At 43.7% G+C, this 26503-nt stretch overlaps 1 protein-coding gene across 9 annotated transcripts in view; it reads left to right on the top strand.

The window, feature by feature from the left end:
- The window catches only part of sdk2b (sidekick cell adhesion molecule 2b), a 352080-nt gene that overhangs the window by 251847 nt on the left and 73730 nt on the right, over positions 1–26503 (top strand). For all 9 annotated transcript variants that reach the window (XM_037081071.1, XM_037081070.1, XM_037081076.1 and 6 more), the window contains one exon: positions 16453–16612. In XM_037081071.1, coding sequence (XP_036936966.1) covers positions 16453–16612 — 160 coding nt within the window. The remainder of the gene's footprint in view (positions 1–16452; positions 16613–26503) is intronic.

Below are 26503 nucleotides of genomic sequence, written 5' to 3'. Positions count from 1 at the left end.
GGTAGTCCCGCCTTTAATGCCGTGCCATGTCACGCGAGTGCACAATTCATTCCTAGCTGCCAGTTAATTTAGCACAGCTGCTCTGTTGTTGCTCAGACGTGTGTGAGTGAACCAATCAGAGCAGACTGGGTAATCAAGTGGAAGGGGGTGGATTTTAAAGAGACAGGAGGTTTCAGACAGAGGTGGGGAATAAAGTGCTGCTGCTTCTGGACATTATGAGGAAACTGATGAGGAACCGATTCTGTTAGTAACCCAGAATAAAATCATGAACCTTGAAAATGAGTGTAACACGTCTCCTTGAATTAAACTCACAGTGTAGCAGTATTTTGTAACGTATGTGTGCAGCTGATTTATTGGGTTCCCACAGCTGTCTGCACTTTAGGATTCCAACGCTTCACACACTCGTGGTCTGTTCATAAACTGCATGATACACAAACTGGCCTCCAGCAGTGGCTTTATCTCCGCTCTTTTACTCCACTATGAATTGGATAGCACTACTGGCACAGATACAGAGCACGGGGGCAAACTCATTTTCTCCGTGCAGCGCGGCTAAAAACCCGGCCCGACGGTAGCTTCATACGCAGCTGTGAACGCACCCTGCACGACATGAAAACCTTTTTTTTTTTTTTTTTTTTTCATTTTCTTCCGCTGATGGGCTTTAACCCTCAGAGGTTGACGGGGGAATTCCGTGGGTTTTGCAGGCTTAAAGCAGATTAGGAAGCCGATAAATCAGACACTGTTTTTTTTGTTTGTTTGTTTGCCTGCAGTTTATTTCATACATAAAAAAAAAACCCTGAATTTCTCATTTCCAGATAAGGAATCAAGAATGCGAGATTTAAAAATAAATAAATAAACAGTGCAAATTGTTTCAGGAGTGCGATGATAACAATTCAAGAAATACCGCAGATACGACCACCCAGCATATCAATTTCTCTGGCTCAGGTCAGCGTATCGCCAGATTGGCAGGCCCTGGTGTGTATGAAGTTTCTCCAGGACTGCTGGGACATTATGCAGTGTGATGGAAAATGGGCACTGCAAGCTGTAGTGCATCTTACATAAATCGAACGGGAAAATGATGTGGAGAAGTGGTGGAGGAAAAGAGTGGTAAGAGTGGTGGAGTGGCCGAGTGTGTGTTTTTGAGTGTCCGCTTTTTCGACAGATGCTCATCAAACAATGGCAGGCACAGTTACGGGGGTGGGAGGCAAACCTGTCAATCACGGCGCAGCCAGTACACTTCCATTTGAAAAAGCTGTCAGTCACCTGAGAGGTGCTGCGATGGCACGGTTGTCACCGGAGAGAGGGAGAGATTGGGCAGGAGGGTTGGAGAAACCAGAGGGAGAGAAAAATGACTTGGTATGCTGGACGGAGACGAGCTGCCACTTCCTGTTGCTGGAATCGTTATTGTGTGGCTGCAGGGAACATTATTGAATTAGATGCTTAATGCATGCCGCGGCTTTAGGCTGGTGTTTGCTTTCCTAATTATACGTCTCAGATTTTTCTATATTATTTTAAAAGGGATTATTTGACAGTTTCAGAAACAGGCCTATTAACTTTTGCAAGAGGAGGAAAACGATGCTTTTCTCGTGTCAGTTCACGAGTTTTCCTGGAGGAGGTGACTGAGGAGGTTACTGGGCTGGTAAGTCACTCACCTAAATCTTTGTGAATAGATAGCACGACGTACAAGTCACGCTCAGAGTGAGCATTAGCTTCCTGGTAACACGGATAACACTAGTTCCAGTTAAGCGACTTGATGCGGCTGAAGTCAAACCGATAACTGCGCAGTACATCACGGGGGCGAGGAGTAAGGTGGCTGCTGGAAACATAACAGAGACTGAAAACAACATCTGCAAAACTCACGATTAAGGAAGTTGGATCTAACTGGTTTGTTTTAGGGATCAGAACTATTCAGTTAGGGCGAGAAATAGATCATAGTTTGGGTCAAGTTACGTGACTTAATTAAGCTAAAAATAAATACAGAAACGTTGACTTTTGTTTCACATGGAAGACAGACAATCGTCCTCCTCCATACCTGGACTTTGTCACTCTGGGCTACGTTAAGACGTCCTCTGTTGCTCCTGTCAGGATTACTACAGCCACTAGAGGTCGCCGCTTAACAATCGATATACATATCGGTCATATTTGGCTGCTTTTGCAGATGATGTGTCATTTTACTGGCGAGGACAGCAAATAAGGGTCAAATTAATCTTGTTGAATACAGTTTTTACTTGATATCTGCCATCTGACACGACACGGTTGGATCTTAAATCTTTTGAGGCTGTTGAGTTCCTCTTCAAACTCCTGAAGGTTGTGATTTGTTTTCTTTTTTCTTATTTTATTTTCACTGAAAAGCATTTCGTGTGAGACAGAAGATCACACCAACACCAACAGAATTTCATTTTGGGTAAAACCTCTATTTCAATCCAATTTCCTGTGTTGAAAGAAGTTAATAATACAAATTGCACTCCAGACACATCTCTCTTTAGGTGTTTAAAGATTTTTGTTTTCATTTTCTTATATTTTAAACAACAGTCCTTACTGTCTTTGTGCTGAGAAACATCCTATCATCACCTTTGCTGGATAGAAAAACAAAACTCAACCCTAGAAATAAACATTTTCACACCAACTTGAAAACTCTCTTCGGCTGAGTGCTGCAGTAAAGTTGCTTTGCATGAACTTCTGACTTTCTGTGTTTGTGAGAGTTCAGGTCAGGTTCTGCACACAGTTGGTCACAAACCAAGACTGTGAAAGTACCTTCAGTTTACAAGTTCACCTACAACAGATCATTCTATGTCCTTCCCGGCCATCAGCTTTGTTCCTTTGTCACAGTTTGTCTTTATGTGTTTTATAAGAACACATCTGCTCTTGAGTGACCTCCCGGACATTCAAAACCGGATCTCTCAAAACATCCCACAGTCGGAAAATCCAGTTAAACACCAGATTTCCAACAAGCATTTATCCCAATCTGTTTCTGGGGTATTTTGTTGAGTGTGAGTATGTTAGAAATCTTGTTGTTGTTGTTGATCGGCTCCTCCGTCTGGATAATCTCTTCAGAAATATCCAAGATTACATTTTCCTCTTTGAAATTGTCATAATATTCCGTCTTTTGCTCTCTGTAAAAAGCCTCTCGCCTTCCTGCGGCTAGTTCCGTCATCATCACACCACTTCTAAGATCTTATCAGTTACGTTCATGCAAAAAAAAATGAAGATTGAGTCATTATCTGCTCTGCATCCCCATGATATGAAGTTGCTCCATACAGACCCTCCAAGTCTCTAGAAGCCAAGAGATCTCAACTGGATTTGAAAGCGTACTCCTTCAAAGCCCAAATCTTTACCAATTCTGGGATCCTGGGGCTTCCAGAGACTCTAGCTGTATGGAAAGCCATTTTATATTTCTCTTTTTCTTGTTTTTTTTGGTTGTATTTTTGTGTTTTGAATCCCAGATCTACGTCAGTTGTTTTGGAGAATGCTGCGAAGCACGTTTACTTCAACTTCAATCAACTTTCTATCAGCATGAGGGGGATGATGACTGATAAAAAATCTTCATTTTTGGGTGAACATGTCCTTTAAATTCAGAGTAAATGTCACAGTCACAAATTGTGAGGTGCTGTGGACAAAGTGGATGTATTAACAGTCCATTTTCTGAGCATTTAAAAGTGAGACTCTTTAACATTTTGTCCTTTTTTAAAAAATAAAAGATTGAATTCATAGGAAATCAAAAGCATTGAGTGGTTTTACTGCTACAGTCTATATGACGAGCTTTTGTGGTTATTTCAAGCAAACTTTAGATTCTGTAGGTGTTGCTATGTAACTACCATTCTCTGACTCACTGCCCATTGTCCTCCTGTCACACTTCGCCGTACTGTAATGGCCCTCTGTTCAGCTAAATGTGCATATGGTGGACTTGCTTTAAGGTCATCTCGCCCACATTGGCTTGAAACTCTTTCTTTTCGGGATGATTTACCTTCATTTAACACGAGGCCGGTGTTTCTCACCGCTGACAGGGTTCATTCTTATTATTATTATTGTTGTTATTATGATTATTATAGTATTTAGTCTGCGAGTGTGTTTGGGAGATGGTGGGAAATTGAGAATTGTGGACTGCGAGAACTGTGTTTAGAAGCCATGAAGCCGATGCAAAGACATCACACACTGACGTACGTCACACTTATCACAGTAAAGAAAAGACCTTTTCATTTTCTCCTGTTGCCTCCCTGTCCTCTCTCCTCTCTCCGTCTCATCTTTCTGGAAAATAGCATGTTAAAAGAATGAAAGAGCGTGAATTCTTCACGTGAGAGTTTTATGTCCTAGTCGTTTGCAGATTTCCGTGCCAGATTGCAGAGTACACGGCATCATCTGACAGTAAACTGGTGTGAGGCACGGTGTCCCGCAGTCCTGCTCGCTGCCCACTGCCTGTGAGCCTCTTCGCAACAAAAACATCCAGTCCTAATACCCGTCCAATAAGGCTTCTGGCTTAAGAGTTTCTGTGCGCAGTGATGTAAATAAAACCCTTGTTTTCCCTCTGCAACCTAATCCTTGGACTTTATTATACAGTTTAGCGTTTAGAGAATGTTTTTGTACCTCGAGCGTTATCGCCTCTCTGCTCCTCCAACCCACTTCCTTCCTTTCATCCTCCTCTTTCACGCTTTATCCACTTTCTCTCTTCTTTTTTTTTTTTCTTTTTTTTTCTCCCTGTGACCTGGGAGTACCAGCACAATATACTGTGGCCGGCTCACAAATAATACCAAAATTGAAAGCTCATTAACGGAAGATTACGGCTCCTCTGAATAGCCACCACTGGCCTTTATTCTGTGCCCATATATTGTACAAAGAAGCCAAACACAAAAGGAACAAACATTGACCCCTGCAGGAGCATGAAAGACTGCAGCAGAGCCTTTCTGCCACTATTTAAACACCTTGACCAGAAGTTGCGACCACTCTACTCATACAGCAAGCGAGGAATAAATTACTTTTCTTTCCAGAATAATATGATCAAGGAAGGTATGGAAAAAGAAAAAAAAAACACAGCTTGACATGATGCACTATTTAGTCGTAATAACTACTGCATTCGCTCCATTTAAAAAAAAAAAAATCCAAATACTAAATACTAAATACTAAATACGTTCTCACTGGAAACAATCAGAGGGGGGAAGCGTAGCGAGGGGGGTAAACCAAGCATGATTACTGTGAGAGAACACGGCAGGAGGTCAAAGAAAAAATGTATGGCAGAAGGTAAGAAGGAGCTAATTGGCCTGCTGAGCAGTGAAACCAGCCCCATCCATTCTCATGGCTTTATTAAGACATGCCCTTCATTAGGTGAGTACAAAGGGGACGGCGCACTGATCACATTTATCCCGGGGAGGTGAAGCGGTGGCTTAGAGAGAGAGAGAGTGTGTGTGTGTGTGTGTGTGTGTGTGTGTGTCTGTGTTTGCTTGTGTCGCAAGAGGACAGAGGGGGGTCTCCTTGTTTATATGTATATGCCTTTGTCGCAGTGTGAGCGTCAGACGATGAGCAGAAAGCCGCCAACAGAGACAGCGATGAGATGGATGAGGTGGGCGACGTGTGTGCGCATGAAGCTCCGCTTGTGTGGAGACTTTGTCAAGATCCCAGCGGCACACCTTGTGTGTGTGTGTGTGTGTGTGTGTGTGTGTGTGTGTGTGTGTGTGTGTGCAGGAAAGACATTTACTTGTGAGTGTACACCCGCTGTTTGCATTAGAGCATGCGTGTCTGTGCACAAATAAACTGATGGTGGTGTACTACACTATACTGTGCTATATGAAAACACACAAACAACCAAATGCATGGACAGTCTCACACACACACACACACACACACACACACACAGCAACACAAACACATTACAGCTAGGCTCGGTAGGTTTTGTTGTGTTTGTAGGAAATCTGTTCATCCAGACAGCAATCAATAAATCAAGTATCAACTGTCACTCGACGGATAACTCGAGTCTTCCACATTAGCGAGCTAGTCACACGTGAATGGCAGCCAAGATTTCCCAATACTAACATGCTAGCTCGACAGCAGTGAGTGCTAACAGTAGCCATGTTCATTGTTTACATTCACTATGATAATATTAGGCATTTTCTTACATTGTGAGCAACACACAAGGTAGGTACTGGTAGCGATTATGACGATGTGCTCAGTCACAGTACACAGCTAGCAGTGTGCTAACTCACTAGCAGTAAACACATAGCCCTCAGCCAAAGAACGAGTGAGAGGCAGCGGACTGTTATTTAGCTGCTAGCCAAGAAGCACAAAGCACACAGGCCCTGAGCCGAAGAATCGAGCCATCATGGCAGCAACATGCTCCGTCAACAACTGATGTTAGCACAAAGCACACAGGCCCTGAGCCGACGAATAGAGCAGCAGTGCCAGTAACGCACTCATTCAGCAGCCATTTAGCAATTACATGACGGGATGCGCGACATTCAGCAGACAGGGGACATTTTGTGTCATTGTTACAAGACACACAAGAGAAAAAAGAAAGGACAACAGAGGAGGCATGACAATTTTGGTGAGGAAGAGGCGAATAAGAAAAACATCATCAGAAATGAATGTTAAAACGACGTCTATTGAGGCTTCGAGACCCCTTTTATCCAGCAAACAGCTGCTACGTGACAATAACAAAGATCAACTGAAAGTCCCATTCTAGCACATTTAAAGCTCTCTAACAAGGCCATGGAGTGAAATTTGTTCCTCGCCGTATTGCACTGTGAAACAAGTGTTGAATCAGGAGAAATTCTGCATAATGGCCTCTCTTTCCAAACTACCTCGGCTATCAAGCGCTGTGCATGTTGACCTGCACTAATTGGCTTCCCTTTGTGGCGGTGAGTGGCACCAATTTAGACTATTATCTCCAAATTTTCACATTTTAAAGCAAGTGTCCTCTCGAATTAATTCAAATTATAGTCCAGGAAAGGAATTTAAAAGGCTTAAAGGCTTGGCATGTAACTTGTTCGACCTTGTGTAAATCACAGGCTGGATTTGTAATTATAACTTTGCTCGTTGAGTGTTTACCAGATTGCAGTGCCACCTTACATCGAGGATGAGGAATTTCCTGGTTTGAACTTTAACGTGGAAAACCTCCGAACCACTTCAGGTCGTCTCCTCTGACTAAATCAAACACGCAAGGCAGTTTCCTGCTCCACAACGCTGCCGCATCCGCATGTAGCATGTAGGTTCTGAATAAGTCGCCAGCCTGAGGGGAGGGGGGGCTTCTATTTGGCACCCCTCCAAATATCACTGATATTTGCACAAAGGTTTGTATTTACAGAGTATTAACTGATAATGCCGCGCTCTGATGATTAATAAATCCATTCTACGTGGTTTGGCTGACTTACAGAGTAACGAGGGGCGGCCAAGACGAGCGGGAAATGTGCTATTCTGTGGCTGACATGTCATCAACACATGGGCAACACTCCATTATCACGTCGAACTATAGACTTGGCTCGATAAGTTCAAGTGTGAGTAAGTGAGCGTGTGAGTGCGTGCCCGCTTACTTTCCAGCAGGAAGAGACGGAGTGAAGGATAAAAAAAAACAAAAACTCCTCTTTCCTCTTTTCCCTCTTATCATCCCTCCTGCTGTAACCTGCCCATACATTATTTAGCGCAGAAGAACATTGTTCAACTGCGTTAATTTTTCAGCAGGCCAGGGTCGGACTGCAGACACACCCCATCCCTAAGCCGAGGGGGGTTAGGCAGGTCACTGATGCGTGCTGTCTTTGTGTAGTTGTGCGCCGATTGTGTGTTTGATCATTCATTTCCTCTGACTTTTTTTTTTTTTTCTCACAGAGAACTGGTGGTACGTGAGTCTAACAGTCTGACACTAAGCCCTGACACTCCTCACACACAATTACCACCTTCAAATTCCCCAATTCTTCCCTTTATCTGATCTCACGGTATGTTTAATTTCAGATTGAAGATGTGGGGTTAAATCCTGCCTGTTCTCGCTCATGTGGACCTCAGCGGTGGGCATACTGAAGGTTTTTTTTTTTCCTGCGGTGATGTTTTTCGTGCAGGATTTTTTTAGCCATATGATCCCCGACACACGAGATGCTTTCTCAGCTTCATTGTGTCCCACAATAATACAGGAATTGATTTGCCTCCATAAACATAATAGCATAATATGCTCAGCGTACTGTGCGCCACACTCGCAGCACTAAGGAGATTTTTTTTTTTTTTTTTTTCTTCCTGGATCTTGTGGGAAATTAAAGCAGCTTGCTCCTGAGCAGACGAACGCAAACACACATGCTCCTAAACACACACATATACAAATTTACATCAGGAAGAGAAAAAAAAGGCAATTACTCTAAAATAAAAGAAAAGGAGAGGCATGTATTGGCATACAATTAATCATGTTTTCTTTCATTTTATAGTACACAATCTTTCCCATACGTGTGTATTCAAAATTATTTTTCTTTGTGCAGCTCTGTTTCACGGCATTAGCTGCTTAGTCTAGCTTTGCAAGTCATTATTGGAGGTGGGGAGCGAATGCTGTGGGGCAAGTGATAAAGGTAAGCATCCGAGCTGAGAGCTTAGCGTGTCGCGGCTAAAGGTTAGCTCGGAGATTTACGACCGCCGCCCCTCTTCGCCCCGGCCGTTTAAAGAGGCGGGCGCTTTTAATGTTTTTGAGCTGCTCTGATTGATCGTCGCCAGACAGTGCTGTCAGATCCCTGCGCTGCAGGAGATGAGGACAAAGGACAGGATAGAAATCTGAGTGATTGTCAGGGGAGGTGGTGGTGGTGGTGGTGGGCGAGCCTTCTCATGCCTGTGAGAGCTGACCAATCAGAGCGGGAGGCACTAAAACTCATCCTCAGACAGACGGATGAGTAGAAGAGCTGCTGCAATGGACAGAACAAGAAAATAGAAATGTTTTTTGGACATTAAAGCTTGTAAACCTGGAAATGAGTGAATATAATAGTAAATAATATTAGTAAGTATATATATAGTAGAAGTACTTGAGTAAATGTACTTTGTTGGAATTGTAGAACTGCCGCATGTATTAAGAGTTCTGGTTCATCTAATTCAGTCTGATTCTTTGGAGAATAGCAGCTCTTAGAAGACTATTGACCCCCTGGTAGAGTGTAACTATCACTGGGTTATAATTCGATATCCAAGGCCAGTGGCTCCCAACCTTTTCAGCTTGTCGCCTCTTCAAAACACATTAAAGTCTACTTGCTACACTTCATCGCATTGCAGGTTGCTGCAATCTTCTCAGATTCGTCATGCTCTGGTAAAAAGGTAAAGAAACTCTGTTAAAAAAAATACATTTTTGTAACATAAGTAGACTTTTGTTTGCCCTCATACTTTTTCTTCTGACCAGGTCGACTCTTATTCCCTGAAAAAAATAAAAGAGATGGATGAATAAAAATGGCAAATAAGGAGAAAAAAATAAATAAATCGCTAATGAACTCGTGGCCTTGGCTCGGTCGTCTTCCCTTTGTCCACTGAGAGTCATCTCCTGGACAGTGCAAAGGGTCTTTGGACCTGCAGCGCTGGAAGACCAGCAAGAGCAGAGATTAGTGCCCGGCAGCATGGTCTCATGGGAAATGCAGTGCTGAAGACGAGGAGGAGGGGGAGGAGGAAAAAGGAGAGGGAGATGGAGGCGTCACTGAGCCATGAATGGAACAAAAAGGGCAAACAGTAATGTGCTGGAGATGTGCCAAAAGCTGTGTACTAGTGCAAGATGTGTGTGTGTTCGCGCCGTTGTGTGTGTATGCGGATGTGTTATGGATGTGTGTGAACGGAATAGCGAACAGCTGATTGGGTCAGTATGAGCTGCGTGCCGTATATGTGTGTGTCCTCTGTATGGAAACAGGCTAGTGAAATCAGCAGCTGGCCTTGGTTTGAGTGTCTCCGAGGGATGAGTAAAATTGCAGTCAGCACACACACACACACACACACACACACACACACACACACACACACACACACACACACACACACAGCGAACCAACACGTCTGCCAGACGCCCTCACACACACACTCACACAAACTGCACGGTTCTCTGCTGACATACATACACTGGCACAATTTGGAGCTCCTCCATTTCCCATCCTGCTTAACACAAACACACACACACACACACACACACACACACACACACACACACACACACACACATACACAGCGAGAGGGCCAGACCAGTGTGCTAAATAAAGACAGACAGTAGAACAGATTTTCACACGCAGCGGGGCCATTAGCGGCTCAGTCAGACCACTAGCAAACTTCCATCCTCATCAGCATCACAAACACACACGTTTGAGGCACCTGGCATCACACAATGGCAAACACACACACACACACACACACATTCTGCAGACATGGATGGGAACCAGCGCTCAGTCACACCCAGACACACGTTTGTAGTGGAAGTATAGTCGGCTGCGTCTGCTGGCGAGCAAGTTTGCAGTCGTAAAAAAAAGTCTAATATGCACCTGGTAGTGTGTGTGTGTGTGTGTGTGTGTGTGTGTGTGTGTGTGTGTGTGTGTGTGTGTGTGTGTGTGTGTGTGTGTCTGGATGTGTGTGTGGGGCCCCCGGGCTGCAGCTGAAATATGTATGCTGTGTCCAGGAGCGCTGGGCCCCTGAGGATTGAGCTGGGAGGGAGGTTGCTACTCATGGCTGCCACTGCAGCACCACAGCCTTCTGGGAACTGGAACGCAACCTGTGTGTGTGTGTGTGTGTGTGTGTGTACAGACAGCCTGACTTATCTGTGAAAACTCAGCCATGTGGTTTGCATTAGGCTCGCTAAAGCTGAGAAAACTGTCACCTGCAACGCTGGTGAGTTTTCAGACACTGCAAAGGACTCAGGTGAATTTAAAGATGTGGTTTCATTAAAAAAAAAAGAAGAAAAAAAAAAGATTTTGGTTATTTCTCTGAGTACGGACGAAGAACACAAACTATTAAACTGATAATATTTAAGCGTATCAGCCGGCGTTGCCCTCAGTTTAATGCGTTTTTATTCATCATGACAGGGAATCCAGACACAATGCTGAGTGCGGAGTGAAACAACCTTTATCTGAGGTCAAAGGTACATTATCATGCGGTAGCGGCATAAATCACTCATCTGAAAGGATTCGCCTAAAGTCAGAAAGAGACGGTGAGCACATGAAAACAAACTGAAGATTTCACGGTTCGAATGCTGCTGAGACCCGTTTGAATTTAAACTATGTCTTCATTCTGTTAGTGCAATTATCTTCTTTGAGAGATATTCCAAGCTTGTTGCGTTCAGTCTTATTTTTCTTATAATATCACTGTGTGACGTCGGAGCCTAAAGACTGATGCAGGTGTTAAAGAGGTTGTTTTGACCTTTTTAAGGAGGGAAGTGGGAGAAATATCCCCGACTACAGCTCTTGTTATTTCAGAAATGAATTCTCCAAGTTCTTCGCAATTATGAATTCTCACCCCGGGGCAGGCATTTGTACCTGGCACTGTTCTCATTAATGAGGGACCTGAGTTAATTGACTGTGTGCTGCAGACTGGGTTTGCGAGCGTCCGTCTGACACGCTAACCTGCGACCACTAATGCACACACACACACACACACACACACACACACACATTCACATGCCCCGGCGTCGAGTTCGACCTGCGCCGCGGCCCCGGGGAGCGTCCCTCTGGCGTGAGCTGTGCAGTATGTAAATGAAGGGCCGCCTCTGTCACACAATAATTGCTTTGTGTTGCGCAGGAGGCACACAGTCGCACGGTGGGAGCTGAGTTTGGTTTTGTTTTCACATTGATTGGAGGTGCATAATGAGTTATTGTTCATTATGGGTGTGACTCTGCAATTTTTACGCGGTGACGGTTAATAAAGTTTGTTGGTTTTGGGAACGTGCTGCAGGGGACAGGACTGACGAATTACATTTCAGCATTTGTTGTTTTGATTGTGTAATATTTTTCAGAAAGTTCTTTGGGGTTCCTCAACGTATTTTACAGTTTTACAGCAGCAGTTCGATGCTAAGCTTCGCTGCCTTGGTCTGATGATGGAGATTAAAGCTGTGAAGCTGCAGCGAACAATCGACTGATCAATTAGTCGTCAGCTATTAAAATAATTCCCTGAATATAATTTTTCTGTTTTATTTACATTTTTATCACAGTTAACTTATTATCTTTGGGTTGTCGACAAAACAAGACATTTGAGGAGCGTTATCTTGGGCTGAGCGCCATTTTCTAAAGATTTTAGCGAAACTGATCGTTTCATTGAAGAAATAATTGGCAGATTAGTGGAAGTCTGTGAACCAAAAACCGAAACAGTGAGCTGAAAGAGGCAACATGAAGGACTCTGCGGAGTTTGTAGCTCATTTGATCAATTGGTTGTGAAAACATATCGACTCTCAGCTTCAGCATCATAGTAACGACTCCTAGTCGTAGCAGTTGTCATATTTTGGAAGCCCTTCTTCTGTGTTTTCTGACTCTGGCGTCCCCGGAGTGTTTCTTGTCCTGCTGCGTGTGCTGATTCCACAGTCAGATATCACCGATGAGCTCTCATGGACTTCCTAATGAGAGCAACTACTGCAGATACTCATCAGTGATCAATGTTTTCTTTGGTCTGGCAACTTCCTGTGGGTAAACGAGCGCCTGCATATGGGCGATACGGTACGTTTTGTTCACTTCACCGCTGTCTGCCTCTCTCTCCCCGTCTCCCTCCGCCTGCCCCCTCTTTCCCTTCCTTTTATCTCCCCCATCTTAGATTAAAAAAAAAAAGCAAAAGCGCGCATCGCCAGGGAACAATTAGTCTCGGCCATCTCCAATCACCCGTGCACATCTCAATCTCCCCTCATTTTTGCAGCCTATCTTCCCTCTTTTCCAAGCATAGAATTAACCCAAAACCGCTGTGGGAGAAGCCCAGGCACTCCAACTCTAAAGGCACCTCGGAGTCTATTTTACATTTTATCTCTCGTCTTGCATCCTTTAAGCCCTCCGTCCTCCCGCCCGCCCGCCCGCTCTCTCGCTCTCTCATATATCATTTTCACCAGTTCTTTTTCTGATATCGCTTAACCCGAGTTTTCCTTCTCCTCGCCTGCTTCATTGTGGATTCCTTCTTCACACTGACAGAGACTTCACTTCACAGTGTGACTTTCTGATTAGCCGTGTCTCTGTTTTGGCTCTGCTTTTTTTTCTTTTTTTTTCTCCTAAATATATATATATGCCGCTGCTGTGAAGCAGGGGGGCCTTTCTTCATGTTTGACTAGCTTAAGGGATCACATTTTAACAGAACACAGCGCAGTCGGGATGGCAAGGGGCACAATTTCCAACTTGAAAATGCAAGGTAGTGATCTGAGCTGAATCCAACAGATCAATACTGCGTGCAGCTTTATTGAGTCTCCTCCGTCTTCTTCTGTTTGTTATAAATATTTATTCGGTATACAGGCTGCTGCAGCTCAGTTCAGTCAAAGTATTGTTTATGAATATGCATTAAGAAGATGCTGTTTTTATGAATATTCATTGTTGATCTATCGACATGTGTCATGCACTTCTGAACTGCGAACAACTAGCTAATATCTCTTGATTCTCATGTTAATGCAGCTCTGTGTGTATGTATACATGATTGATCTTTTTATTTCATACGTTTTCTGAGGGGGTATCAGTTCTCAGTTCATTTTGTCGACCTCCCTAAACAAGTTTTATACAGTATCTGTTTCAAACAGGTGTAGATTCAACTCCTGGAGGCTGCAGTTAGTGGTGCTAGTGTGTGCTGGAATTTTAAACATCGACACAATACCTTGGAAAGTATCGGTAGTCGATACCACCTGAGCAAATTGACGTTACGCTGAGGGCGCGGCAGCATCTAAATGAATGTACTCGTGACCACAGTTGAAGTACTTTCTGATCTACTGAGACTCAGCTGGTCTGAGACTCCTCAGGTCTGATCCATCTGAGGGGGATCAGCTTAGCCTGAAGAATTGCAGATGGCTGCCGGGCCAACGACAGGCCAGAACACATCATCAACAACAGTTTACGTTCATCTTGTTTAATGCTTCGGCGATGTAGAAATGGCAGCTGTCACCAACCTTGAAATTCTTTGTACAGAGGTGAAGTTGCGACGGTATGGCTTCTGCGGTGCCGTGAAGGCCCAAGAATGAGGTGCGATAAGTTCATCCTGCACCCCCAAAAAGCCCCTTTTGTGACCGCAGTCGAGTTAAAATCAGCTGTGTTGCCATCTTCATTGTATCCCAGCTGCTTTGAGACTCACATTGTGTCCTTGACTTGATTGTCGAGGTAATCGTTGTGCTGTTTGTCACACAATATTAGATTTTGTGCGAGTGAATTTATTTGTTTTTCTCCCATTTTGGACCTGGACATCAGCTGAAACTGGGGATTTCATTGGTTTAATGTATATCTCCGTCATTATCTGCTGACATTGAGGTCCAGCCAGATATTTATTTCCCTCCCACATGAATTGCTTTTTTAAATGTTTGTCATTTTGTTGTCGGTGATGTACATTGTGCCAGAATCTTTATTGTCACTGATCCCTGAGCAGCAGTGGGCAGCCATCACGAGGCACCTCAGTCGACCCTTAATAAAGTTTTCAACGCCTTTCCACATTCATTTTCTGCCAAACGCTGAGTATTTTCCAAACGGCCCTCCTGCTGTCAACCAAACGCCGGTTGTGGATGCTCTGCGTTCTCCATCTTTAATGAGTTTCAACACTGTGACAAAGCAGCAGAGCGAATGAGTCGAGTGAAGAGAAGAAGAAGAAGAAGAAGAAGAAGAAGCGGCAGTATGAGTGAGTGAGTGAGGTGGGGCTGTGTGGGCACTGCAGCAGGGCGACACAGCACTGCCTGTACCAATGCGTCGATACTGAGAGAAACGAGTATTGATACTCTCTCTGTTTAAAACAATATGTATCGAAAAAGTAATGTTTTTGACAAAGGTAATTACTTTATTCTTACAGTCGTCTCCAGTACTTTGTTCAAAACCCCTCAGGCCTTATGGGCGAGAGTAGGCCATGAATTACAACGACGTCAGCGTGAAGAGGGAATTGCCAAGTCTGCCGGGATGGGAGCGTTCAGAGCTGCAAACTGCAGAGCGTTTCATTAAGTTGCGTACCTGCCTGATAAGATTCTATACCTGACACACAACAAGCGCAATCTTCTCGTCAAAGTAAAGCTCCGTGCTTCCTCCTCGAAGCCCCGGTGACAAATCTGGATCTGTGAGTGAAAGTGAAGAGCTTGTAAATCATCTCTCGCCCTCTCACTCTATTTAACTTTCATCCCTTATTTTCCTCCCCGTTCCTTCGCTTATCAGTCTACCTCCAGTGGATCTGTGGAGCCAAAAACTGAAGAACAAAATATCAGGACCATAGATCATTTTGACAGTTTAATTTCAATGCCTGATTATCAGTCAATTTGATAATTATATTATCCAACCATCCAATTAATGTGTTCTATATTTACAATGATCATCAAGTAAGCTCTCCATTTTTGCATCATTTATCAGGGGTGAGATATTGGAACGGTGAGGGACCTTGACAGAATGTGCGCGAGGCTTCGTGATTGAGATGGAAACGTCGGTGTGTTGCAGCGCTCAGCGTGTGCATCCGCCTGTGGAGACGTTCTCGCTGGTGTTCCTCAATCCGTTCCTTCACACTCGGCAGAGCGTGCTCGAGAAAACACAGAAGCAGCGAGAGACAAAGCGAAGCAGAGTGGAGGCGAACGAATGGTGAAAGGATTTCATGCCTCCTCCTCGGCTTCGCTCCTCTGCTGTCTGCTCTGAGGGGAAAGCAGTGCGCCGTGCCAATGAGTTACCAGTACACAAATACACAGAGCCGGAGACGCAGGAGCAATCTATCATGACTTGACGTCTCTGCTTCCCTCGTCCCTGTTAGCCAACAGACAACTCTGACGCTCCCCGGAGCGAGTCGAGATCACCCAACACAAGCACGGAGGGATTAGGTAGCACCGAACGGGACACGTTCAGAAAAGGTTTTCCATCTGGAGTGTGGCAGCTCGGTGTTTACCCGCCAGTGGTAATCAAACACAGCAGAGTTTGCTTTGTCTTACGAGAGATCTGAGCATCTGACCATCCACAATCTGTTACAGTCAGATAGATGTGAGCGCAGAGCGCAGCTCTGTTCAACTCTCACTCTGATGTTTTTCAGTAGTTTGACAACTCGATGTTTGCTCTTCATCCGTGCCCACCTTATCGGGATGAAAGATAAGTTGCCGTGAAATAAATTTGCTTTGCTCTCTTTCTCCTCCCCGATGCTCAAACATCTTTTTCTGTCAGTCTTTAGTCTGTGTTTTCATGTGCACATTCGAGCCTCCGGGTTCATGGAAATGTGTGGGATTCAAGAGTGGGTGTTCTTTATTCGGATGCTTTTTTGAGGTATTTTTTTGATCGTTCAGTCGAGCAGCTAGATGTCTTAATTAAAAAAAAAAAAAAAAAAGGAAGAAAACTTTAGTCAACTCAGTTCTTTATTCTGTTTTCTTATTCTTTACAGATGACGTGCCTCCGTACTTCAAGACGGAGCCGGTGCGTAGCCAGCTCCACCTGGAGCGCAACAGGCTGGTTCTGACCTGTATGGCCGAGGGAAGCTGGCCACTGGAGTTCAAATGGATCCACAACACCACAGAACTGACCCGCTTCTCACTGGAGTACAGGTACAGTCAACCTGAGTGCATCTGATTGCCTGCTAAGATGATTGGGCCAATGAACATACACAAAGCCAGCAGACTCACATACGTTTGGTCAAATGAATACCAATATCTTTCTGTTTGACATTTTAGACTAAACAAGCTAAAGACCCAGCAACACTGTGGTATTTCAAAATGTAAATAGGAAATGATTGCAGCAGCTCACGAGGGATTTTTGTTGTTGCACTGATGTTTGGACTGAAACTAGAATCTGCAGCGTTTCCTCTGAGGTGTCGGCTCGCTGAATTAAAAACAAAAAACAAACATATTTTCTCACAGTAGCTGTTGTAAATATGTAAAAAATGTGTTTTAACGATCTCATATTGATATTTCAGTAGGAATCTGTTTCATTAACATGGAAAAAGGGGTATTATTTTATATGTACAAGGGTATTTTATTATGTTCAGCACTTTTTTTAAACATGTTACACAAGTTCACTCAACCGTACCTGCTCATGTATGTCTCGACCCACTGAGTTATAAAGCTCGGACATGTTTTGTTAATGAGCTCTCAGTAAACCTGGTATTTCCTCTCTTTACTACAACAGGGATGCAGGATATGGATTTTTCAGCCAATCCCAATAACCCGATAATTACCTGCTTCTCACGGCCAATACCGATAAGACAACCGATATTTCACCTAGTTGTTTCCTGAAGCGACGTTTCTAACCTGAAGTCCAGCGAACCTGAGGCCCCGAGAGGCACAGATGAGATGATTCGATATTCATGTCTTTGATAAGATTACTTGTGACGACACTCAGATTCCTTGTACATACATTCCTGATCATTTATCAGGTCGGCGCTTCACTGTTAAGGTGTACAGTATGAACAAGAACCTAATAAACTACACTGAACATACTTCTGCTACTAATATTTTTGGTAGTTTTTAATATCCTAACATGATTTTATGAAGCAGCTGGACAGCTGAATATTCCTCTTTTCAAGAGCTCTCAGTAAAAAACACTGAATTTCATCAAAAGCAAGAAGGACGGTATCACGAGCGCAAAATTAACTTCAGTGAGAAACATCAGTTAATCAGTTTCCTTGGCTGAATGAGCACCGAGTATCTTTACAATACAAACTATTAAATGATGTTTTTTTTTTTTTTAATCAGGTCTGGTTTCCCAGCTGCTTCATGTGAAGTTTACGAGAAATGCGAGTATTTCTCATCGAATTAAAATCAAGGATAGCTCGTCGTAGTGAATAATATGCACCGCTGTTCCATCGACTGAAGCAGCAGCCAATCAGTCCCCGTGGCTGAAGAGTAACACGGATCTGTTAAATCATATCTGTTTTTACCTTGTGCGTTAACGTACCTAGACTCATTTCTTCAGCCTTCACCATTCGCCCTCCGTCCCTGCATGTACACTTTCCTCAGCACATCAGAATATCTTACTAAGTAAAGATGCAGCTCTTGCAGCCTTGCCTTCTCTCTCTTTCTCTTCTTCTTCTTCTTCTTCTTTTTTTTGCTTCTGCCTCTCTGCTTTACCCTCGTGGCTCCGTGACCTCCATCACTCTCTCTGGAGAGGCGAAGCGCACAAGCGAAAAAAGCGAGTGAATGAGGGTCAGGGCGAGGGAGATAAACCGTCTTTAATGGTAACTGGAAGATCTGTAATGTGACAAACATTGCTCTTATCGCAGAGAGCGGCGTGTCCGTGTGTGCAGACAGCAGCGTAAATGAAGCACGACAGGATTGAAGCACACAAACACACACACACTCACACTCACACACACACACACACTCTGCTGATCCTAGCTCTGCTGCCGTGGTCGTGTGTGAGCGTGCACGTGAAAACAACAGGCATGCGAGCGACGTCGGCCTTGTTGATGGAGTCGGGCTCGTGTCCCGACAGGTCTCTGGAGACAGATAAGACCAGAGTGGGAACACTGGTGTAGGGAAGGACAGAAGTGACACACGCATGTTCGAACATCAGAATTGATCAGAACACCACTTTCTGCGGCGCCTCAGGGTTTCTTCGACTGCACTACTGGGTGATAGAACGAGTGACGGCCGTGCAGGATCCTGCATGTAGAGGCAAAACGTGTGTTCACTGCTATATATCCCATAAAAGTACGATTTAAAAAGCAGCGTTTCCAACTCCAGGTGCTCAGGCATGACATAGGTGGGGTTAGCCCTTTAATAAATTGACAAACTGCAGTGTAGAACACGCTCCCTGATGAACGAGCGAGCAGAAAATGATGCTCCTAATACAACATATTTTACCCGCCGGCATTGATTATGTATCAGCTGAAGCCGAGGCGGTCCATGATTGTGCAGTTATGCGTGGTGTTAATTAGAAAACATATTGATCTTTGAGCGTCGTTCATTTTTTAAGGTGCTTTTTTTTGTTGTTGTTGTTGTTGTTGTTGTTGTTTAGTTTGCCACCAGGTAGGATTTGCTCGGACACGATCCTCCCTTCTAATCCTGACTCACAGGGGTGTAGCTGCTGAAATGAACTGAAAATCAACCAGCCACTCCTGCACGAAGAGACTTAAAGTGCTAACGAATGAGGACATTTCTGCCACTAGGGGTCTAACTCTCAGTCAAATCAATGATTAAGGCCAAACAGTCCCATTTTATACACACTCAAAGATGCCAGCCAGCTAAATACACCTGATTTTTTTTAACTAACTGAAGCCTTTCTTGTGAAGGCAGTTGGACAAATTGACTCGGATGGGCACCAAAAGTTAATGTGATCTTCTCTGGGCTGAGACCTGTCCTCCATCCAGGTGTCACGGAAATCACTTCTGTAGTTTTTGGGTCATCCTGCCGACAAACCAACAGACAAACAAATGGATACAGGTGATAAACAGTGATGGGCATCGCAGGCAAGAAATGATATTCGATAATCACTGGGAACTATTTGACGAATAAGTATAAGTATTGTGTTATTTCACGGTGCCAGTAAAAACACAGGAACAGAACAACGTGAAATATATGGGAAAAAAAGACAAAACCATAGTCGCATAAACTGTTAAAATGATATAGTTCAATGACTTTTCCAATGTTTGAAAATCTGTCTTTAAATTATAGCAACAGGCAACCAAATGAGACACTACACATTTCTCCACATTGGAACATTACTGGAAACACTGCTTACTATGAAAGAACACAGTGCAGAACGAGCATGAAGAAAAGATGATCTCATGGTTAAGTGCAACATTTGTGCCTCTTTCCTTTATTTCCAGTTGTTGCGTTGTTGCTGTTGGTGTGTGTCTGTGTGTGTGTGTGTGTGTGTGTGTGGGTTTGGTTGCAGTGCTCCTCACTCTTCAAGTCGCCCTTTCCTCTGTGCCAGGAGGGTATTTGAGCAGAGCAGACCCCCATATTAATGAGGTTATGGTAGAGGTCCCCCAGTGCTGAGTGCTGCTTTAAATATCGACACCGTGCGACTTGACCTTGTGTCCTCTGGCAGCCGATCAATACTGCGAGGTGTGCTTGTGTGGGCATTACTATTCAACATGTAGGTGTGTGTGTGTGTGTGTGTGTGTGTGTGTGTGAGAGAGAGAGAGAGAGAGGGCTGGAAGAGGAGAGAGAGTGGCACAGTTTTAGTGATCTGCTAAAGGAAGTGCAACATTTTGGGGAGAACAGGCTCAGCACTGACTCACATAACAACAACATCACCTATAGTATCCACAAACACACATCCACATTGTTTGGCCGGCTTCCTGCCTTCTTTTTTCCCTAAATAATCGTTTAAATCATTTATCTCCAAATTCTATTTAATTAAGATTGAAGATTACATCCGGTAGCATTTTAAACTCCGTAAACCGGGCGAATTATCCGGCACAGTAGGAGGCTAGGCTTCAGTAGATCAAATGTGAGTTTAGACACACAGTGTGGCAGCGCAGCTTCCCATTACATGACCAGAAAAATAAAAAACCTCCGGGGCGTCTACCTGGCCCGTCACCAGGCTTTATGCCGCCAATTAACCTAGATACTTAATCACGAGAGTTAATTATTAATCAAACCTCAAGAGTCACTTTTGTTTGTCAAGCGTTTTCCCCGGTTGTGCCGATGGAGTGTAACCTCCGTGTCCTCGAGGGAGTGGTTACCTTTTCCACCAATTTTCATATTGTAATGAGGGGAAACAGGCAGGAAAAACTCGAGGTAATCTATTCAACAAGTCGGTCACAGAAGGGCGAGCATGGCTGAGGAGACGTGACAGTTTCTCGCTGGTTGACTGTACGTCTCCGTCTTCTTACCTTCCTGTCTCGTTGTCGACTTTTGAGAGTTTAAAATTAGTTCCACAGAACAATCACAACAAAACAAGTGTGTGTGTGCGTGTGTGTGTTTTTTTGTATTGGTCAATGTTGCTTTTCCCCGTCGAGGCAGAAGAAAATTAGAAAATGAATGTAATACTTTCTCCAGTAATCCCATTCAGATGTCATCGCTTACTATTTTTTAATTTTCATGCATCGTTTCACTGTATACACAGGCTTGTGTGCTACCAACACCATAATCAGCATGATTATGGTTGTTATCCAGTCCGTCTGTCGCGTTGAGCGGTAAGTAAAGTGGCCATGTTGTCGTCGTTTTAGCTTTTCTTTTGCTGCGTGTGTGACACTTATTTTAAAAACTCAGCGGCTTTGAGCTTAGACACCAGTAGGCCGTGTGATGAGGAGATTTTGCGTGGCTAGAGGTTAACACAGTTAGCACAGTGAACATGAGGCTGTGATTCAGATAACTTTATTGGCACATCGTTTCAGGACAGAAACATCATGACAGAACAGAGAACACACCGTTGTGAGGTTCCTGTTGGTTAGCGTCACGTTAGCTTCCCAGCTCACCACAAGCACTTCATCCAGGCGCTCCTGGACATGCTGGCAGCACTTCGTATTCATTCCTCCAACTGTTTTTAGTCCAACATCTCAAAGCCCTTCCTAAATGCTGCTACTAACAGAGATCAACAGCAGATTTGACCAAATGCTTCGCACACAATGAGAGTGTTGAAAAATAATCATCACGGTCAGGTGAATAAAATGACTAAATAGGTAAAGATGAGTATAAGAACGAGTAGAACCATCTGGTGATGAGGCCTTTAAAACCAGGAAGAGACGACAGTCAATGATGTAGCTAAAATCTAAGATGACGTATAGTCTCGTATCATAACGATATGATATCAAAACATGGAAAACTAAAAATCCTCCTCTCCATCTCCCTCCACCTCCTCGTCTCGTCAGCCTCTTGATCCCTCTCTCATCCCCCCCTTTTTGTTCATCCTGCGTCTGTCTCGGTCTAATCCACTCATATACCTGAAGTACCGCTCAGCATCCACAGTTTGTTTTTTTTTTTTATAACAGATATAATTTCATGGTGGCTCTGAACAAATTAACACAGGTTCAATGCGATATTTTTCCATGTCTGGGGGACACGATGACGAGCTGAGCTTGCTAACTAGATGGAAATGAAGGAAAAGCAGGGCGGGCAAAGTGGCGGGTAGATGAGTGTGTGTGTGTGTGTGTGTGTGTGTGTGTGTGTGTGTGTGTGTGCAAATTGATGTCTGCTTTTTTAGACCTCACACATCCATCAAATATTCCGATGTTGTGATGCATGTGATTGAGCTTCAAACCATTTCATTTCCGTGAATGGAGTTAGTTCCAAACTTAATTGAAAGCAGCAGCGGTTTAGTGTTTGAGTTCCTGATTGATTCTCTCTCTGTATGTTTACTGGTTCCAACCCCTTGATTATGTGATATAATCTCAGCAGAAAAATAGAAAAAATTAAATAACGTCTAAAAGCCAAAAAAAAAAAAAAAAAAGAGAGAAAAACAAATACCTTTTAGTATTCATCTGATTTTGGCTGCCAGAAAACAGCAATTCGTCATAAACAATCCCCCCAAAGAGCCGAATCCTCCACAACCAGACAGACTGAGAGAGTCAACTTGTTTCTCTATAAATAACCGTAACACAGAGCCCCAACAGTTTGCTTGTTAGCAGGTTGGAACCAGCATGTGTGTGTTTTGTTTAGATCAGAAGGAGGGTTAAGGTGCGCGTTTGCCCATTAACTCACTTTCATTCACTTTTTTTTTTTCTCCATACGCATCCTCCGATATGTTGTTATTTTCAGTCTGGCATCGTTCAGCAGAGAAATTCACGCCTTGCTCCGACTGCTGTGGCTCATTTCCAAAACTCCATTGTCTCACCGAGTCTAGTTCAAATCTAATCTTTTTTTAAAAAATTCCCTATTTAATGTACGGCAGCTCCTCTACATACACTCCTTCCTTTCCTTCCTTGAAGGCTCTGGTGTGCAGCTGTGAAGAGCCCTTACATTGGGAATAAACCAATACATGGAAAATAAATCAAATGAATATTAAAACATGTGGAGCTACTTCACTGGATGAAATGAGGGTATCCTTGGAGAAAAAAGTCCTCGCTATTATATTAGTTGCATAGAGTGGATAATCACCTGAAACTAAGAAGGGTTTGGTTTCTATGGTGTCCAAGATGATTAACATACATCCAACCCCTCACAGTTTTTGACACTTTCACACTTTCAGTTATCATAACCTATGTCGGACACTCTACAGCGTATAGTCTGCTGAGCCGTTCTGCCTCGTCCTCCTGGCAGCGAGCGCGGTGGTACAGCAGCCCTGTGGTGTTTCCTCTGAGCGTCACGGTCGCCGTAGATTCCCCTACACGAGTGGAAGGGGAGTGTGATGGTGATAAGTACCACAAGGTTGCTGTCAGTGTGCGAATTCACTGCTAGATGCCACTAAATCCTTCACACTGGTCCACTTATTTAATAGTGGCATCTACATGCATTTTGTCACCATGTTAGTTCTAATGAGAGCAGCGATGTTCTCGCTAAGGAGAAGGAGTAGCACGAAAACATCCAATTACAGGCAGAACACTTGCCTGTACTTTAGTCGCATCATGTCAGCGCAGAGCAGCATCTCTCTCTCTCTCTCTGTCTGGATGACCTTAATGGATTCCCCTCTGTAACTTAAAAAAAAAAACGTCCATTTTCTATCTGCCTTGCACTTATTTTTCTCCAAAGCCTCCAGATACAATAGATTTTTTTTTTTTACCTTTCTCTCTCCATCCTTGCACTCGCTCATGCCCCGTTTCTTTTTTTTGGGGGGTGTTTTTTTGCAGCAGAGTTGGAGTGAGTGAGTGAGAAAGTTCAAGTGAAACAGTGTTTGTTTTTTTTTTTATTGTGCACATTTAGCACGTTTGTGTGTCTTAAGTTCCAGTGTCAGGAGATATAGCTGCCTTTCTAAATGGTGATACGCAGCCAGGATGATAAAAGGCACAAGGACATCTTGATTCTGTTAAAAACACGACTGACTCGGCGTGAGCATGTGAGTGTCCCTCCACCTCCACTCACGCCTGTGTGGACGCAGTATGGTTTGTGTAACGCTGCACCTGCAGTTGGATGTGGTACAGTACGATACAAACATACTGGTGAGGCTCCTGAACATTTAGCGCTGACCTACATTCAAATGGATGCTGGCAGGGATGCTGCCGTCTGCCGGCTTCCCTCTGATTCAAACGGACCCACACAGTTCTCCTAAAGAAAACGGGTGGCTGCTGGTTTTTAGTCTCATACGGCGGTCGTAATAAACCGCATGTCACAATTTACACAAAAGGACCCGAAGACTCACGCAGAGGCAGGCAGGTAGGGGAACAAAAAGCCAGTTTAAATGCTGATAACCCAAATCCAAAATCCAAATAATAAAAAGGAAAGGTAACAAAAGGGCTGGCAAAGGAGAATAACAAAGCAATACAAAAAAACTGAGGACAAACCAGAAGAACACACGGAGCAGATTAGGATCATAAGGAGAACAGGAGGACCGGAGAACAGGCACAGGGGCCGACAACAGACAAACTGACCAACAATGAGAAGAGACACAGGATTAAATACAAATTAAAGTATCAGCGGGAGGACACTGGGGACATTTCAGTGCCAACGAGGCTGATGTGAGCACAGGAAGGGAAACAGAACACCAGGAACACAGAACAGGAAGTGGATCAATACAAAATAAAACAGGAAATCAACAAACCAGAACAAAGAATAGGTAGAATAGTGGTGCACGAATTAAGTATCTAAAATTGTCACACTCCACTAAATCTGCATGACAGCTTTAGTTACTTGTTACTTTTCACACTTCCTGTCCAGCGAAAAACAAACCTGACTCTCTCTTTTTATAATAAGTCTTAGATCAACGTCACAGGAGAACAAACGATGATCTCACTGATGGAGATGAAACAGCCAAATAAAATACAGCTTGACCTGAAACATCTGAGGCAGTAAAATGCAACGCTGCACACTGACGCATTAATATTAATCAAGAAACATCATTTTACTGCATAATGTGGATCTTCTTCTTTTTGATAGTTTGAGAAGATTTAGCTGATGATGGTTTTAGTGAAGTAGCTCAGGGATCTGATGCTTCTTCCACCACTGGTTGCTCGTCAGTGGCTGATTAAACATCTGGTCAAAGCTATCAAACCACTGCTGACACCACAGCAACACGTTTTCATTTTCTCTCTTTTCAAACAACACAATATACTAATCCTTCAATGCATCAGCACAGACGGCTGCACAAGAAACTGCACAAACTCTTGACTTCCTACTGTTGTTCCGGTTCTGACACCAGTATCAGAAAATGCCGCCAATGCTGCCAAAAATGCAGGTATGAATATGGGCGAGTCTGTGCACTGATCCGAGACCAGGATATTTAGAAACTGGACCCTGCTACTTCCTAATTAGCTCCGTTAGCTCTACAAGCAGACAAGTTCTGTGAGTAAGTCTTGGGGAATTGATCGATACTCGTGGTCGATCCCCAAATCCATATCGGACCATATCTGCCTTTTTCAGGGAGTCAAACTCTCTTTTATTGTAGTAATCCATCAATAAGAATCTTGACCCTTTGTTTTGTTTTTTGTTTTTTTTTTAGGTCCAACATGACCTTAAAATAAAATAATTCAAACAGTTTAAGAGAGATTTCCTTTGAGGTTTTCTTGATATTTTCATGTCTGGATGAATCTCTCTTCAAAGATCACCTCTAACAGACTTAATCTGAGTCCAGGAAGTGTTCCTACTTTTAATTTTCTTAATGACTGTATGATAACGATTTAATGACAGCTCTTGACATGTGATCTCAAATATCACTGACGGATATCAATCAGTAAATGAGGCAGCGCTGCCAGTAAGTCGGTACGACTGACAGAGGAAGTTCAACCTGCACCACCCGTGACCCCGGCCTGTATCCAAGCAGATGCATGGAGCTATCTGTATATCTGTTTTACGACCAGCACATGTGCTAAGATGATATCAGATGTGAAAAAAGCTTCGCTGCTTTCAGCTGCTTGCTGCTGAGGGGAAGTTCGGCTTCTCTAGGGCTCAAGGCTGGTGTAGTAAATAAAACAGGAGATGATGAAGCCGACAAATTGACATAAAAAAAGGAGTGACAAAATACAGCTGACAATAGTTTTGCTGGAATTGTCTCCATCAGACAGTTGTCCATCTGTTTTATCCGTAGAGAGTTAGTGGAGGCCGTCCCTCTGGGCCTGCGGGATGAATTACCCCGCTATTGATTTCCAGTAGCTTTAAGCCAGAAGTCCCCATTACCTGTCATCTGTTGTATGTGGCCGGCATTAAGAAGAGAGAACAAGATCCAAGCGAAAGACTCTCGACCTATAGAATGTAGAAGTAGACCTCGACACACGATTCAATAAACTTTCAAAAAGACATCCTCTCGACGACATATAGCACGTTATTGATTTGCCTCGGCGCCGCTTTCAGAGACATCGCCTGCAGCTCACTGAAGACCTGGAGATGATTGTGTGTCCGTGTATTTGTCACCTGGTGGAATTTCTACTTGTTGCCTTCTGCGATGGATATTTAAAGTCGTGT

The sequence above is a fragment of the Acanthopagrus latus genome, chromosome 20 (assembly GCF_904848185.1).
Source record: "Acanthopagrus latus isolate v.2019 chromosome 20, fAcaLat1.1, whole genome shotgun sequence".
Lineage (NCBI taxonomy): Eukaryota > Metazoa > Chordata > Actinopteri > Spariformes > Sparidae > Acanthopagrus > Acanthopagrus latus.
The sequence above is the reverse complement of the archived record's forward strand: the minus strand, read 5'-3'. Positions and strand labels throughout refer to the sequence as shown.